Below are 17,788 nucleotides of genomic sequence, written 5' to 3'. Positions count from 1 at the left end.
AATAACAGAACAGGGACAAATTTGAAGGACACAATAGACAAACTGAGGCAGTATAGGGCAAGTGAACAACGAAACTACAAGGAAACTACAGTCACATTACCTGGTATAGACACTGAGAGAATGAAAGAAGAAAAAACACTACTGTACACATTGATAAACTTCATCATGTATCACTAAAAGGTGCACAATATAAAACAAATATGTATCTACAGAGATCAGAATCGGAGGAGTTTGGCAGAAATCTTGTACACACCTGATCCAGCGGAGCAGGGTGACTGGCAGCTCAGTGGAGATTGTGGTGCTGAGCTGTAGCTTGTTCTTCTTACAGGTAGCTCCCTGGAGCTTTAGACCTACAATATTAATAAACATTTCATCAAGAGTTTTGATATACTTAAGGATTTATAATGACAGCAACAGTTAATGTTTCCCTATTTTAGCTAAAGAGGTTCATATACACCTCCAACATGTTAATATCATTGATAGGTACAGTACATTAACATCAACCTGAATATTTCTTGCATGCATTTACATGTAATAATTGCGACTGGTTTTCTTTTTGGTTTTTTTCCTGCTTTGTTATTCTGCCCCAACTCACACATAAACAAAAAGTATGGTCATATACAATGGAATCAATTAAACATTGTAAACAGCTATTATAATGGCAGTAAGATTAAAAATTCTTCTAGGTAGAAAACATGATTCTGGTCATGAAAACCTATTCCTACCTTTAACACTGAAGCTGCAGGCATCCATCGACTCCCCAGCATTATCCAAGACTCTCACCTGTAAACAAAGGTACAAGCCACTGAATTCTCATTCAATGAATATGTACATGTATATCACAAAATACACCTTGCAGGATACATTTTTTAAAACTACGAATTCCTACTGCTTCAATCACTATGCATTGACATTTAAAGTACAAGTTGAATTAAAACTTAATTGCTCATTGACATTCATAAGTATGCCAGGTAAGAAGTTTGGTAACAATCATCCTTTCAAAACATTATATTTATTAATTAAGATACATTTAGTAAGTAGTATGACTTACATCCAGGTAGAGCTCCTCCAGAGACCAGCTGTTGGCCTGGGCCACGTATTGTCTGGTGGCGGTGATGTACGCCTCAGGAATAAACAGGCCTCCCAACCAGACATTGAAATTCTACAAACAGAAAACAAGATATACATGTAATTGCATTATCCTTAAAACAATGTACAAAAGCACTATTTGGTATGATGCGTTATAAATTTATCAAAACCTTATTACACTACAAAATGAGAATCCAACATTTCAGATAATAACATATGATCGACAGACTTGATTTTGCCCAGCTGTAATTACCATATGGATCACCTGATGCTGACCACATCTAATGACCCTATATGACCTGATGCTGACCCCTGTAATGAACCCCTATATGACCTGATGTTGACCCCCATTATGTACAGGGACCTGTACCTTGAGTTCCTTGGTGCCTCCCTGCTGGGTGGTCTGGACAATGGCCTGGAGCTGTTTGACTCTGAGGGAGAAGTCGGTGATCCACTGGATCACAGTGATACCCTGAGGTACTGTGTATCTTCTCCACGACTGAGGGATAATACCTACAAACAACATTGACATTATTTTGACACATTAGTTTTGTCAATCACTTCCAACAAGAGGGCAAGACCACCGATTTTATAAGGCACACTTGATTTTTGTAAGTTGTGTAAATTTTGATACAAATTAACTAACAAAATTATTTCCATTCATTCGACAGGAACATGTACTTTGTCCAACAGTTTAAGCTACAGCAAAACAGTTCAGTTTATGTTACTATTGAGCAAGATCAGACAACGAATAGAACAGACTGGGCCTGTACCTCTGGACAGGTCAGCCATCATGGAGCGGTGGTGGTTGGTGGGCTTCTTGTCAGCCTGACAGATCAACATCACGTCCTGTAGGTCCTGGCGTATGTCCTGTAACAGCCGTGCCCCAAGGTTGACCTCTCTCTCAAAGAAGCGGAACAGGGGGTCTTTGATGTTGTCAGCTGTCCTCTTCAGGGCTCCAACTGCCTGTAAAAATTTTTAAATTACAATGACATAGGAAAAATAACCCAGTATTATATGCATACTGGCTTTAATTTTATACTCAGGTTATGTATTAATTCAGTTATTATTAAAGTTAGTATTATTGCATCAACAGATGGAGAAATTTATCCCAGTCCACCAGAATTTATAATAAATAAATCAAAATTTATAATAAAAATTGAACAAAAAATCACCTCCAACAGAAATACCCTTTCTCTAATAAAGCCCATTGTCTTTGTAATAATGTGCAATGAATTTAATGCAAAGTGCTGAATGAATTGTAGAATTTGTAGAACATGTTTACATGTAATTATATGGTCTGAAGGATCAAATCTATATTTTCATTTTGTGGAATGGTTAAAAATTTGGTTCCTCTTTTATTATCATCTTAATTGAAAGCAGGTGCAGTACGTAGAATACTTGGGACTACAGGGGTATTTTCATGAGACATGTGGGGAAAATTCTTACATCAGGGTCCTTTGAAAGTAAATTTTACAAACTTACCAAATCCAATGAATCCTGTAGTGATATTAGTTGTTACAGTAGAAAGTTAATAAAGGAATCTATGAGCATGTACATGTACTTGTACTTGAATGGATAGAGAAATAGCGATGATTAACGTGATAAAAATCAAGTTCATCATGTAATGAAAATCATACAATGTAATTGATATTGAAAACTATAATGCATATTAAGATGATAGACGAAACATTCCAATTGCAGTAATATGTATAAATATGATACAGGGAACAAAAAATGAAAAAAAGAAAGATTGTAACTGATTTACAGCAAAGATTGCTATAATACTTTGCACTTGCTGCTGTTCAATCCAATGCAATATATGTAAGGCTGTTTGCAATATAAAGCTTCCAGAGACTGAATTAAAACTTATAAAAAAAAAGATAATACATGTATGAACAAGTGGAGTCCAATTTGCATAGTACATCATATAATTAAAAGGAAAAAAATTCAAGCCTGGAGTCTAACCTGTCCTTCTTTAAAAACAGAAATCTGCAAGATTGTTAAGATGCACATAAACACGTAAATTCTTACTTATCAACAACTATATATCTTAAATTTCTACAAGTGAACATGTAAGCAGTACTGAATGGCAGACAATCCTTTACCTTGGGGATCAGGGACATCCAGGTGGACACGGAGGTGTGGAGGGTCCTCATCCAGGCGGGCCGACCGTCGGCCATCACCTTGTCCTCGTCGTCGGGGGAAGCCCCATAGGCCAGGTCATCATCCTCCTCCATCAGCTGCATCTTCATCAACTTCGCTATCAGGTTGGATCCTGTAAGGGAATAACACATGTACATGTGCTATATCTCCTTTTGTTTTTTCTGTGATTATCTCATCAGCATACAATAGTTATTTATATTACGTTTTGTACATTGTAAATCAATTCTAGGACGAACCAAAGATTTTTTTTTTTCAATTACATCAGAATAAAAGCATGCTGTAGTCTACTTGGACCTAGCCTACCTAGGTTGGTTCTCAGCACCTTCTCGGCATTGTTGGGCAGACCCAGCCAGGCCGGAGTCTGACTGTCATTCTCCAGGATGTCGGCAAACTGTACAAACTGCTCTCTCCTGAAATTCAACACCCACCCATAAATAAGACCTCAAGGCAGCAATAATGACAGGACATAATGTGTATCAAAAATAGTGCAATGTCTAGCAATTTCAGCCAATCCAAATTTTGGATCAGATTTTCTTCTAAGTTAGCTCAAAAAAAAATTGATATGCCATTTTTAAAGATTACTTTTGTTCTAATACATGCAAGTTTTGATTATAAAAGTGGTCTTACTGGACTCCATCAGGCATGATGATCTTCTTTCCATGTCCATCTACATTACCCACCAGAGTGAATTCACCCTCAAAGCTCTTGGGTGTGAACAACTTCTCAATGAAAGTGGTCAACAGTCTCTGTAAAATATCAAATGCAATATTAATACTGTATAAGAAAAGCTTCAAAACTTAAACTTTGGGAAAGTACATTTATTTAATGGATCAAATATTCTGCAATACAGATACATGATTGCATACCTGATCAAACTCATTGTCGATTTTGCCTCCATAAATACACTGCGAAAGCAGAGTTTTAATGGCATCCCATGGAACTTTTTCTGGAGGAAGATTGGTTCGTCCCTGAAAATAATTGCAAATACATGTACTATATCTATGTATGATAATAAAACAACGATTAATTATAATATGTCATAGTTTATCTGTCGAAAAGCAGAATTGTTATTTCCCCCCCAAAAATAAATTACCATAGCAACAGAGTCAATCCAGGTATCAAGCATGTCACAGGCCACTTTCAGGTCAGACTCGGTAAACTCGTATTTCTTGGCCCATCCAAGGGGCGTGTATCTCATCCTCTCCTGTACAATAGCATGGAGCCAGGCCAACAGGAAGTAGAGACGGGATCTCTCATTGGGAGTCTGTCATAAGACACGGAACTAGCCAGTTACATTTGGCACAGAAACATATGATTGTAAATAATTCTATTTTACATGTACCGGTACTCTTTTATGGAATTATTAAGTTAGATTCCTACCCTGCACATGCGCGATGCTGGAACGGTGTTGAAAGTCCTGGACAAGTTAGCAGATACTCCTGGTGGGGGCTCAAACACAAAGATACGTCCAGCTCGCAATAGGTTGGAGGGAAGCTACAATCATATTTTCAAATCAACTCATAAACTGCTCTACATTCTGTTTTCAAAACATCAGAGAAAAACTGAAACCTACAAAACTTCTCTCCTTACAAAAACAACAATGTTGTTCACTATGTTTCATAAAATTTCATAAAACTCAGATCTATAAGCAATAGTGTTTACCCTGGGGTTGATCTCCATGGTCAGGAACAGCCTGAAGTTGGGGTGGGGGGTCAGGCTGTGGAGCTTCTTCTCCAGGGACACCAGCCAGTTGGGGGCCAGGTGGACATTCTTCAGCATGACCCAGCGACCTGATTTGCTGGAGGCATTGATGGCTTTGTCAGCCTGGGTAAATCCCTCAGCGGAACCTAACAATGGATCAAACATCAATTCTCATCAGTAATGAAACCTCAACTTTGAAACTTCTGCATCATCATTTAACCATATGTGTACATGTATTTCTATGTTGAAGTTCATTGTCTATGCATGTTAAAGTTCATGGCCTAATGCAGGTTTGTGTTGTTTTAAGTACCCAATGCACATCTAATTTGCATTAGATGTATTGTTTTTTCTTAAATTCAAAATTATGCACAAGAACATATGGATTGCATGTATTGACAGAGACAATAGGCATCATACCAATTGCGATAGACGTCAGCTGTTTTCCCAACTCTGCAGCCAGGTCATCGACCCATCCACTGGCATCGTATCCTGGCACGGAACACATCAAGACAGGGGTGTTGGCTTTTATCTGGTGAAATATTAACATTATTAGAAATTCTATTGCATAGGATGTAACCTTTATATGTTCATGAACTGGTGGTACACGTGTAATTATTTTAAAATATAAGAAAAACAATCTACTTTGAATTACTCGATATTTAAACAGATATTTTTGGTCTTTGGTTTTATTCTTCACAAATTAAAGCTAAAAATCATGATAAATCACCTCATTCTCAACAATGGAGGACAGCTGAAGCTCCTTTTCTGCAGTGTGTAAGAAGGTGTTTCCGAGGACCTTCTCCACGAACACACGAGCCATGGATGTGGTTCTGTCAGGTCTAAAGGCCTGGATGGTCAACAGTCCATGCACAGCCTTACAGACCGGGCCTACAAACAAATCAACACAGCAATGTAACTACGGTTTGTATCATCTTTTGGGCAAGGCTTGATTGAAAATGTACAAAACACTGACAAAGTGCAAAATTTCTCTTTCCTAAATAAATAGGTCTTGTTTTCTTACTGAATGATTTATCTTCATTCCATACTGGTACAACATCCAGTTCAGGAGTAGCACTATCCAACCATGACTGGAATTCCTGAAATACCAAATTCAGTGGGTAATGCAAAACTACATGCAATAAGAAATCAACATCAATAAAACCTAAGGTGGGAAAATCTTTAAACTTGGAACCTACTGGACTATCCTTGACCTTCTGTACAAGGTCTTTGAAAGCTCGATGTTTGGTGAGCCTCATCATGGCCGATTGTTGCTGTGGCGATAACCCCTTAATTTGGGGCGCAGATTTCTCCCCGAGTCCAAGCAGGGCCTCTTGACTCCTCATGAACATGATGAACTCGTCCTCATAGGTTGACTCACTGAAATTCATGGCAACACATTTATTTTTACAGTCGATTTTGTTTAGTAAATTCAATTCAAACGGTCCCTAACTAATCAAACTCTCTAAAATCTTTTTATTTCTGTGCAACATTTTTTGTACCTTGGCATTCCCTTCAGATAGATTCTAGCCAGCTGGATGGCAAAAGTGACTCTGTCTTCATACAACATGCCTCTTCCAACCCTGTTATATGTTTCCTGTAAATCACATCCAAATACAAAATGTCTAATATAGGATATACATCATGCACATGTACAGGTATGCACACTAAGGATTTAATCTCATTGTACATGATTGTATGTATAAAAACACGGACTGACCTGGAACAGTTCATTGGTGATGATGGAGAGACGGGCGGCATACTCCTTGACCCCGGTCAGTTTGTTACTCTGCAGCACTGAGTGGAAAATCTCCAGGAACAGTTGTAGCGAGTACTGGTACAGGAAGTGAACCTAGAAACAACAAAATCAACAAAATGATTGCATACTTAAGTCACAGTGAAAACTGTAAGCACATTTATAAGCATATCTTGCAAATATTTTATGGTAAATGAAAAGAAGTAACTGAACTTGGCGATTTTACTAACATTTTATTTAGTGGTCTTCATACAAAATAATTCACTGTAAAATAAATTGACATAAATGCCTTATAAAAGAGAGTGGACACTTTCTTGTTACCTGTTGGAGAGCCTCCATGGAGAAGTAGATGCTGCTACAGGAAGTGGCCAGGGAAACGTACTGCTGGGACGTGGTCTCTACCTCTGCCATTATCACATCCGTCTCCTCCACCTTACGGGCCACCTCTGACGCTTCCTTCTTCAGGGTCTCAAGGTGACTGATGATGCTGTCATCGTCCAGGATCTTACCCTTAGACGCGTTCAGGGCTTGGAGCAGGGACTTCTCCAAATGGCGGAGTTTCAACTGGAATTCACCTGAAAAACACAAATACAGTGTACATATACATGCACGTAATCATAAAATCATAATCAACACTGTTTTAATATAAATGCATAGAACAGATCACTGCCTACCTTGTAATTTCAAAAGGTCTGATCTCTTGGCATCAACATCTGGTCTCTCAGACTTCAACACCTTTTGAGGGAAAAACAATATACATGATTGTATACATATGTTCTCTTATAAAAAATGTTTAAAACCAACTGCATATGTCCTTCAGTGTGTGTGAGTTGATATAACATACCTGGTTCAAGCACTGGTCTTGTAAACTTCCTCTGGTTACTGTGAAGTTGACAAAAGTCACCCTAGAGCACAAATCTGGAGGGAAGTCAGCCTATTAACAAAACAAAATTAAAACTATTTCAAAATGGTCATGGTCCATAACATACAGCATACCAATTAAAAACAGAATATGTTTTCTAATGCTTACAGAATACAGACACTACATTGAAATTATCTTACATTAGGGTTCCTGGTTGAGAGGAAGATGGTGAATTTTGGGAAGAAATCAATCTCTTGATCTCCCAGGGTAATCAATATACGTCCTCCAGTCTTCCTCAACTCACGGTTCAACACAGGGTTCAGGATAGGGTCATAGCTCTCCACATCCTGTGATTCAAAGATTAAATGTACCAATGCATGAAAACTCTATTCAGTTAATGTTTCATAACATAATTGTTACAATATAAAAGCATATGAAAATGCTCTGGATTTTACAAACCTGCACAAGTAGAGGGTTTCCAAATCTGATTGCACTCTCAAGATTCTTTCTAAATGCATCATCCAGGAAACTGAATTCAAAGATACAAAGATATCATATTTATTTAGTGACATATACATACAGTTATATACATGTAAATTGCTAATATCTCTCTAATCAATACTGTTGATGCACATATTTTCATTGGGTCAAAATGTCATTATTTTTAAACCAAATAAAATTTCGTTGGCATTTAATATCGTCATATCGTAATCTCTGTAGAAGCAAAAATGTTCGTCATGGATTTAATTTCATTTATTTATACTGCCAACGAAAATAATGTAATTAAATCCTCAACGAACATTTTTGCTTCTACAGTATATATTTAATGTCCTTTCTACACAATATATACTTGGCAAGGTCATATATCTTAATTGTAGGTACAGTACTACATGACCGTACATTAATATATTTGGCTGAAAAACTAGATTTTACTATGTAGCGCATCATAATGCTATTTTTATGATTTCCCCATCTACTGCCAAAATAAACAGACTTAAATATCCTTATTAACAATATTAATTACATGTACACCAAACTAAGGGCTTTAAAGATTCTGACCTTGTCTTTTTGATGCTCTTCTCCTTGTACTCATTCATGAGGAACTCTGTGGCCTGTCCCGAAGGGTCGATGACCAGGGGGTACCTGTTGAACCTCTTCAACATGATGGCATTCTCTGTACACAAGTCATCAGCCGGCAAAGTATTGGCGGTCCATCTGGCCCTCTCATCTGCATTGGACAGGTACTAAAACACACACAGAGACCAATCAAAATGACAACATTCTCACAATGATACATGTACAAATGATGTAAATACAAACAATGCATAAGAAATGCTAAAGACTACTTTAATACTATTTTTCGTGTACATACTTCAACTCTGGCTAGGTCACTCCTGAACTGTAAACTGGCAGTCTGCAGATGTGATGTCCAAGATGTAAATAGGTTCCTCCTCATCTGCTGATCAAAGTACCCTAAAAAGTACAACACAAAACACTAAAATGACAGTTCTTACAATGATGGAATCTTACAACTAATAACTTCTGGTCAGGATGCATTTCCTTTTGCAATGTCATCAACATAGCGGTGTTATATACAGTCTATCAATACATAGACTTACCTGCATATGCCATGAATGCTGAGGAGAGGAGCACATCTCCCACAATGGTGGACATCTGGCTCTTGAATGTCTCGCTGCTGGACTCCCATCTCTGTTTCTCATCATCCAAACTCTTCAACAAGGCAATACTTCTCTCCACCTAAAAAGAAGCAAATCAATGTTACAGATACTTTTTTTCTACAAAATATAACGAATTCATCACTCACAACTTTATTATTTTTTTCGTATCCTTTTTGTGTAAGATATGCTGCCTTTACAAGCTTTTCAGATTATTTTATACCAAAACTACATACAAATATTTTGGCTACAATTTCATCAATTTCTTCATCAGGAACTTTCCTGTTTTTTCTATTTACCTTATTTTTGGGGAATTAGGTCGATACTTTTTTCCCCTGACATGTGGACCTCGCCCTATTCATCGCTTCGCCCAATTTATTATTTTTTTTTGGGGTTGGAAAATTTGATATGAAATTTATGCAACCCTCCAATAAAATCATGAGTGTTTACTATAATACTACTTGAATTTCTGTGTAAAAATCGTATGGATTTTAATCAATATACTGTAGAAATTTATCATTTAAACAAAATTAAATGTAAATAGATTTATCTTACTTAGATCACTGACTGAATCATTAAATGCTGTCATGCATTTTGATCGTGTGCTTACGATAAACAGGAAATTGATTTTGCGCGGTAAAAGTAAAATGAGAACCGTACAAAGGGTAATTACGGGGGGAAATATCGTCGGGTAGAAATAAAAAAAAAACAATTTGTTTTCATAATAGAATACATGAACAAGTTTTTTTCTGTATCTTCAACATAAAACTTTCGATGAAATTTTAGCCAGGTGTCTCTGAAATCAGTCCGAGTAGCGCTTACTTTGTTTATACACAGTTGAACTCTCGGCACGTGCTACTCATGCCTGCAGGCTTCAATAAGATCAGAGGTTGACTCGTGTGTATATACACAGTAAAAAGTCACACAGAGACACAGGGTAGCATGTGCTACCGTAGTCATGCCTCCAGGCTAGATAACTATCCCCCGGTTTACACCAGTTTGTACACATGGCAGGGAAGTAATAAAAAACGATCTTAAATTAAAACCGGCCGTACTGAATTATTTGGTTTGAAAATTTTGACGCAATTTCAGACATTTTCTTACGATGTTTTCAAGAAATACATTTTATTTCCCTTTTGTTTAAAACTGTGAAATAAGATTAAAGGCTATTATATGATAACGTTATTGGTTTAAACCATTTATTCATTAGAACTAGCGGTAATTTTTCGACCAATTCTTCGAAGTCGACCTCTTTATATTTTTTTTTATTTTATGGCTAAAAACGGCCTCCTTCGCCCAATAAACCGTATCGACCTAATTTCCCAAAAATACGGTATGTCTGTACATGTATTCAGATATAGCCCCACCTTTGCCTCCACGTTGGACAGGTCTGTCTTGATGGCCTGGGCCTGACTGATCAGCAAGGCGTACTCCTCCTTGTAGCGGGCTATGCTCTTCTCCAGGCCGGCTATGGTCTTGTTTACCTCCTCTGCCTTCTGCTGGTTCTCCTGGGCCTGTGTCTCTAGGTCCTTTAGTTCGTTCCTCAGTGGATCGATCCTCTTCAGCATGTCAGCGTAATTAATCTGTATGGGCAAAGTAACAAGTTATATTAAAACAATCTCCTACAAATCATTAAAAAAAGTAGAGATGTATATCACCCTGATCATTAAATTTTCACGCAAATTTTTTTTTTTTTTCAACTTATGTATTTTACAAGCATCTTATTCTCATGAAATAGAAATATTTTTCCATCATCTCATAGAGAATTATTTTAAACCTCCTCCTTACACACCTGTGCAATGGCCCATTTAACCATAGGACCACAGGCCAAGCTGGCTCTGTTCACCTTCTCGTAGTTGTAGTCTGGGTTAGAAAGGTACTTGTTCTTCATCTTTGAACGAATTTCATCCCTGAAAAAATTCAAAGAGCATGAACACTGTACCAAAATAATATTGATGGACATGGGTAGTGCATGATCCTCAAATCAACAAAATTACACGTCTCATGAAGAGAAATACAAATCATCCTTTCTTAATAGTCTTAGTAGTCAAGCATTGTAACAATCTTGCATTTACAGTGTATTTATGAAACATAAACAATTTCATAAACTCATTTGTTTAATTCTTCAATAAAAAATACACTTCATGTACTTCCATTACACTTACGTTATGTCTTGCGTTTGCATTTTTACAATGTTAGGAACAAAACTATCCTTCATTATGTTAGTTCGAATAGCTCTCCAGTCTTGTGCATTCTCCCCCAACAGCAAACAGATGGCCTCCACAGCCATCTTAACTGCTGGAGGCGGGTTGCTCATGGTACGAATCTCGACCAAGTCTTTTTTCTTTATACCCTTAACCGCTAGCATTAAGAGATGAAAAAAGAGAATAGTGCAATAACTTGCTTTAAAATTGGCAATAGTTTCCCTGCACATGAATTTCTACCTGTTAGCACACTACACAATGGTAGATTATGGTTAAACCTTTCCTTCTTGAATTGAACTCTCACTTGTTAGCTCTAGAATTCATGTGGAAGGAAAAGGTTGCCGTCAGGAGGATATAAACAGAACTTACGAGATGTCGTCGGTTGTGAAATGGACAATTGTGGAGATAAAGTTCTCACGCATGATGATACCGCGGAGTGACTTCCACTCTAAGTCGGTTTCTCCCAACAGGGTACATATAGATTCAATGGCAATTTTCACAACTGGTGGGGGGTTGGGCAAAGACTTGACCTCAACTAAGTGTTGTTTCTTGATGGACTTAACAGCTAGGTTAAAACAAGGACAAAATAAGATTGAAAACTTCATGCACAAAGTAAAAGATAATTACAATAAAAATAACTAAATGATAGTAAGCATATATGGAGGACAGTCATATGCAGGTTACATGTACAGGATATATTCACTGCATGCTGATCACTATAAAGTTATATTTCTAATATTAACAAAAAAATTTATGGAATATTTACATCGAGATATTTTTTGTGCATATACATGTATATTAATGTCGATATTGATAACACAATTTTTACTTTTCAATTGTATTACATGCAAAGCTAATGAAATACATGATTTACAAGAATAATTGAAATCATAAAAACAATATGCACGTTGTTTTTTTTGCTTTCTACGATTTATTAAAAAGTATTTTTCTTTTTCTGACAACAAGCAAGTCTAAAAGAACCAACACTTTTTAAATGGGCATCATGGTATTTATTAAATTAAGACAACAAAATGATGAAATTTTTCATAGAGAATACATCAGTTATGGTACTCAACATGTATGTTAACATTATCAGTGTATTCAATAATTCACAGACTACCTATATTTCATAAATAATTACAATATTATCACAATTGACCATTGCTCCCCTCCCTGGTTTCCCCACTGTAACTGACCTTGCTGGGCTTCAATGACAGCTGGCTCGACCTGCGCCAGGTCCGCCTTGACATCGTGTTGTTTCACATCTATGACCTTGGTCTGCTCCATCAGGGCCGTCTGGATGTCCTGGGACATTACTTTCTTGGCTTCAGCTTCTTGTTGGTCTTTGACCTACAATGAGACGCATAATATTATAAATTCATCTTCTCAGAGTCTACAATTGAAAACAAATTTCTATGCCAATGTCTGCTGTATGTTTCAAATTCCTAAAGTGAAAACAACTTTTAACTCTCTGCATTTACCAAATTCTTCCATTGTACATGCATATGTAATACACTAACTAGTTTATGGGGATAGCTGATGGACCTACCATTTGCTTGAGCTTGGCGTTTGCGGCCGAGTTCTTTTCCTCCAGCTCCAGCCGTTTTACAGAGAGCGACTTCTGTAGCTCCTCCACCTGTTCCACTGTCTCCTTGATCTTCTGAAGACCAATGTTCAGGTGAAGCTGTTGCTCCTCCAAGTCTGAGCGCTTCTCATTGTACAACTTGGCCTGTTGTGGTCAAATTCGAATATACAGTCATGTTTTATTTTACATATTAAGTGCTGCAGAATTAATCATATATATATATATATATATATATATATATGTGTGTGTGTTATACAGTTTTGCAAATGATGCAAAATACTTTTTTCGACTCCTCCGATTATGTATAAGAAAAGAAGAATTTTATTCATTTTAATTATCTACAAGTGTATTGTCCATGTAAATCTACAACCGTGTTTGAATTTACAAACTTACAAAGTGGTTGATGAAGTCCAGGTAGTGTCGGGGAGTTACTGAGGTGATTCTGCCTCCTCTCTTTAGGACCCTGGAGTTGGCCTGATGCAGGGAGAGATGGACAAAGACAAAGGCATTGATGACCACTTCTCTGTGTGAGGGGTTGACTGGCAGGTTATACATGACTGGGATGTTTTGGGGAGCCATATAGTTGCCTTTCTCCAGGTCAATCTTGTTGGTGAATTCTCTTCCAACTTGGTACAAGGCGCCATTAGACCAGTCACCAAACCAGTTCAAAACACATCTGTACATAGGGGAAAAGCATTTGATTAGTATACAAGTATTCAAAATATTATTGTGATTTCAACGTCAAGAACAAAATTCAGACATTTCTGAGGATGCAGGATATTTACAGGTGTATATACAATTAAAAAAAAATACCCTCTTACCTGTTGAACAAGGCAGGTGAGGTGGAGGCCCGGTCCTTCAGTCCCTCTGAGGAGGGGTTCATGGTGAACACAACATGCAGGTTCTTGATGACCTGTCCTGTGAACCACTTGTATAGCTCTTCCCCAGAGTCCAGCATCAGTCCCTCCCTCTGGGCTCCCTCCTTACATTGGGTCATCAGTGTGGTGTACTCGTCTCCCTCAAACAGGCCGGGCACCTCTCCGTTAGCCAGCAGGGTGTTCATTCTCTCCAGGAAGCCCGAGTCTAGGACGTTGGATTCATCCATGATGAAAGCTATTTTCTCATCCTGTTTCAATTAATAAATAATAATTTCAAACAAGTGTTCCACTGAATAAAATTAGAACGTCCTATTTAGGTCAGATTTGATTGGCCTACCAGTGTTAATGCCCTTTTCTGCTAATAGGTGTACAAATACCTAAAAATCTACTTTTCATACCATTGACAGATATATCAATTCCTTTGTCTCAATGTCATTTACCCCTAATGCAAAAACTGAAATTAAAATGTTCACCTTGCATCCTGATCTTCTCAGAACATTTCTCAAATCTTCATCAAAGTCGGCAGCTGAGTACTTGTTGTGGACCTTGATCTGATAAGTGCTCAGTCCGTTCATCCAGGCCACGAACCTGGACAGGGTGGTCTTCCCTGATCCGCTGACCCCTATCAACAGCACATGACCCTGGGGCTGTCGGAATATTCTGTCAATTCTCAACACATGGTCAAGGACCTCGTCAAACAACACTAAGGGTACATCCAGCTCCTCCTCATAGAAAACCTAGAAGTATAGGTACATGTAAAATAAGAAATCTTCTGCAAGTGATACTTAAATAAAAAAAAAATAAAATGTACCATTTAGGTGAAACTGGGTTTTTAATCAAAATTACCATCATGAAAAATTTTCTAATGGGAATACATGTATTTGTATTGACATTTGCATGACATTTCAGAATATAATTGATTTTGCAGAAGCTGTGTTCTGTTTAAAATGCAAAATGGGATACACATCCAGATTTAATAATAAGTGTACATAAATATCTAAATAAGTGGATTGACTTAAGAAAATATCCCACCTTTAGTCTGGCCTTGACGTATTCCCTCAGCCTCTCTCTCTCCACTGGGATGTAGTCCTTGGACAGCCAGTTACTGAATAGGATGGGTCGACACAGGGCGGCCTCCCGGTTAATGTTGGGGAAGTTCTTCTGCGCCACAGCATCCACATTCTCATCTGTCCACCGCCTCTCCTCGTCTTCAATCAGCCTTAAATTTTCCAAATCAAGAATAGAATTTAAGCACACTTTTTGTAATAATATGAGTTTATCATTATGTTGATTGATACATGTACGTAAAAGACAGATGAAACTTAAAATTACAATGAACAGAAATTCAAGCATCTTTCACAATTAAAATAAATGCATTGTCCAAGAAAATTGTTCAGGCAAATACATGTAAATCATTGGCACGGATACTTTTGCTAAATCATCCACTTACTTCAATCAAAAAAACATTGAAATTTGCAAACAGTGTCAATGAAGGGAATTTGAATTTTTACCTGTCTTGGAAAAGCCTTAGAGCTTCGTGAGCCCAGATTCTGACCAGCCCGTCAACATCTAGGTTGTCCAAGGGCCTGAGGGCCTCACAGATTCCGCGGACCCACCGTGTCATCTCACGGGGACTGTATACATAGTGGGGCTGCATGTCCTGGGTGAACCGCTCCTGCAAAACAAAGAATTCAGAATGTTAGTAGCACTGACAAGATAATTCATGCATTTTGAAATGTATTTATGTTGGATAAAAATCATCTGTTATCATAGAGTGCCCTACAGTACATACATTATCTGGATCACAGTGTATACACAAATATATATCATTTTGCATACCATAAGTACTTTGCTTGGTAATCAGCCATTTAAAGTTTAGCCAAGGATCTAATTGTTCCTTTATTAATTGTTACCTGTGACATCAGGTAGAACTCCACCATTGCATTGGTCAGGGGTTCAGCGTAGGGTTTCAGACTGGGCACCAGCCTGAGCATGGCCCTGTTGAATGTTCCGTAAATCTGGGTCAGTGAAATCTGTCCGGGATAATCCACATACACCACGGGGACGTGTCTCAGGAATCTACAACATCACAGCAGGACAGTTAGAAAGACAAGTAAATGTTGGAAGGAATGCATCCACAAGTGCATGTAACTCTCGTATGCATGTTATACCTGTAAAATGGTCCAGTGCCTATATAGGAAAACCCATATTCAGTTCTCCTTCATACAAATATTCCTCCCAAATACAAATACATGAATTTGATGCTCAACAACTATCAGTATCTTTATTATAAAATGTATGACAACTTCCTATTACCTGTGGGACAGGGGCTTCCTACCAGGGTCAGTGGGTGGGTTACAGGCCCCCACAAACTGCATGCGCTCAAACTTGACCCATGTGTGATCGGACGTCCTGTAGAACCCGCCATGCTCAAGCATCTGTCTCAGGAAAGAAATGACACGCTGGGTGTCTGGAAAAAAAAATATTTTAAAATCAAGCAATACTGTCACCCCTCTCAGACACCCTCAATTACACAGGACATTGTGGCTGCATTCACTTACTGTATTTATCCATGTTGGGCAGATTGATTTCATCACAGAACAGAACCAGCCACTTGTTCATCTGTATGGGAGACAGCACCACTCCATTTGGAGTACGTTTGTACTCACAGTACTGGTCAAATGTCTTCAGCAGCAGTTCTGGGGTGGTAGCACTGGAGAAGTTCAGGCCAACCACCTGTCAAGGAGAGAAAATAATCATTCAGAACATCCAACTCACTGTAGAAAGTTAAAACATGAAGATTAATGGCAATATTCATTCTTATACCTCATCACCAAAATGCACAATTATACAAGTAGAAAATCAAAATTCCTCTCTATACATTTTCAACAGCCTGTATCAAAACATTTCTCATAGCAAGTAGATTTTAATAAAATGTTCAAGTAATCTCTGCAAAGATATTCACCTCCATATCAGGCAGGGACCTAAGAGCACTGAACAAGGTCATAGTTTTGCCTGACCCTGGGGGACCACACAAGACTAGGGGCTTGTGTTCGGCCAGCCAGGTGTACAGCAGGGCCTCGTGCCTGACTGTGTCCACAGTGGGTATCACCACGTCAGGGGCAGCCACCTTGTGGGTCTCCACCTCCACCACTGGCACCTTGGAAGTCCATGGGATCCACTCCCCAGAAATTGACACCTGTTGACAGAAATATATTTCAAATTGTTTCAAATTTAATATTTACCAGTACCAAAATTTTAATAAGTTTCCTTAACAAAAAGCTTTGTAGAAGTATAGTTCACTTAAAACCAATTGTATACTGTATATCATTCCCTTTGTTTCTAATGGATAAAATTGGCATTTCTGGATTTTTTAGGACTGTTAATGTAGTTATTTACAATGGTTGTAAAGTTCACATTTTCTGGAGTTTAATAATAAGCATGGGTATGAAATACCAGCTATGTGATTTACCACAGGCAAGTTCTAATTTTTTTACAAAGTGTGCAGGGGTATTTTCAGCCGTTTTAAGCTTACTGCATAACTAATGTAAATTTCCCACATGCACAAAAAGCCAATTTTACAGAATACTGGTTTGTTGCATGTCTGCCTACTTGAAGAGTATATTCAAGAGCCAATTACCTCATAGTCAATGATGAGCATGTTAGCTGTAGGGGGTAGAGGGACATCTGTGATTCCCTTGATGAAGTCGCCGAGCTCCTGCCGACTCTTCAGACGTCCGTCCCCTGCCATCGACCACAGGATGGAGTAGATCAGGTACTTGGTCATGTACTTCTCCACCTGGTCTTGCTGCATATTGAAATTTAAATACTAAATCAAAGGCCGGAACGGCCACAAAGGCGTCAAACTGACATT

The 17,788-nt window shown here is 38.0% G+C and overlaps 1 protein-coding gene across 7 annotated transcripts in view; it reads right to left on the bottom strand.

Annotated features, from left to right (window-relative positions):
* Positions 1–17,788, bottom strand: part of LOC128178504 (cytoplasmic dynein 1 heavy chain 1-like) — a 41,584-nt gene that overhangs the window by 1,797 nt on the left and 21,999 nt on the right. The window contains exons 47-89 of one of the 7 annotated variants that reach the window (XM_052845701.1): positions 17,555–17,722; positions 16,880–17,113; positions 16,476–16,650; positions 16,231–16,384; positions 15,828–15,993; positions 15,426–15,589; positions 14,947–15,133; positions 14,388–14,651; positions 13,858–14,162; positions 13,430–13,712; positions 13,001–13,180; positions 12,648–12,801; positions 11,821–12,016; positions 11,040–11,157; positions 10,615–10,830; positions 9,191–9,329; positions 8,944–9,044; positions 8,631–8,815; positions 8,031–8,100; positions 7,772–7,918; positions 7,554–7,643; positions 7,384–7,444; positions 7,031–7,284; positions 6,674–6,805; positions 6,456–6,550; positions 6,153–6,333; positions 5,978–6,053; positions 5,684–5,844; positions 5,374–5,485; positions 4,918–5,102; positions 4,636–4,749; positions 4,349–4,519; positions 4,122–4,223; positions 3,883–4,001; positions 3,559–3,665; positions 3,198–3,367; positions 3,058–3,081; positions 1,863–2,055; positions 1,460–1,602; positions 1,052–1,162; positions 726–783; positions 254–350; positions 101–112 (exon numbers count right to left, since the gene is read on the bottom strand). In XM_052845701.1, coding sequence (XP_052701661.1) covers positions 101–112; positions 254–350; positions 726–783; positions 1,052–1,162; positions 1,460–1,602; positions 1,863–2,055; positions 3,058–3,081; positions 3,198–3,367; positions 3,559–3,665; positions 3,883–4,001; positions 4,122–4,223; positions 4,349–4,519; positions 4,636–4,749; positions 4,918–5,102; positions 5,374–5,485; positions 5,684–5,844; positions 5,978–6,053; positions 6,153–6,333; positions 6,456–6,550; positions 6,674–6,805; positions 7,031–7,284; positions 7,384–7,444; positions 7,554–7,643; positions 7,772–7,918; positions 8,031–8,100; positions 8,631–8,815; positions 8,944–9,044; positions 9,191–9,329; positions 10,615–10,830; positions 11,040–11,157; positions 11,821–12,016; positions 12,648–12,801; positions 13,001–13,180; positions 13,430–13,712; positions 13,858–14,162; positions 14,388–14,651; positions 14,947–15,133; positions 15,426–15,589; positions 15,828–15,993; positions 16,231–16,384; positions 16,476–16,650; positions 16,880–17,113; positions 17,555–17,722 — 6,374 coding nt within the window. Of the gene's footprint in view, positions 1–100; positions 113–253; positions 351–725; positions 784–1,051; positions 1,163–1,459; positions 1,603–1,862; positions 2,056–2,574; positions 2,590–3,057; positions 3,082–3,197; positions 3,368–3,558; positions 3,666–3,882; positions 4,002–4,121; positions 4,224–4,348; positions 4,520–4,635; positions 4,750–4,917; positions 5,103–5,373; positions 5,486–5,683; positions 5,845–5,977; positions 6,054–6,152; positions 6,334–6,455; positions 6,551–6,673; positions 6,806–7,030; positions 7,285–7,383; positions 7,445–7,553; positions 7,644–7,771; positions 7,919–8,030; positions 8,101–8,630; positions 8,816–8,943; positions 9,045–9,190; positions 9,330–10,614; positions 10,831–11,039; positions 11,158–11,412; positions 11,609–11,820; positions 12,017–12,647; positions 12,802–13,000; positions 13,181–13,429; positions 13,713–13,857; positions 14,163–14,387; positions 14,652–14,946; positions 15,134–15,425; positions 15,590–15,827; positions 15,994–16,230; positions 16,385–16,475; positions 16,651–16,879; positions 17,114–17,554; positions 17,723–17,788 lie in introns of all 7 variants that reach the window. The other 6 variants (XM_052845704.1, XM_052845702.1, XM_052845705.1 and 3 more) reach the window with 6 other exon arrangements.

This window comes from Crassostrea angulata, chromosome 3, assembly GCF_025612915.1.
Source record: "Crassostrea angulata isolate pt1a10 chromosome 3, ASM2561291v2, whole genome shotgun sequence".
NCBI lineage: Eukaryota > Metazoa > Mollusca > Bivalvia > Ostreida > Ostreidae > Magallana > Magallana angulata.
The sequence above is the reverse complement of the archived record's forward strand: the minus strand, read 5'-3'. Positions and strand labels throughout refer to the sequence as shown.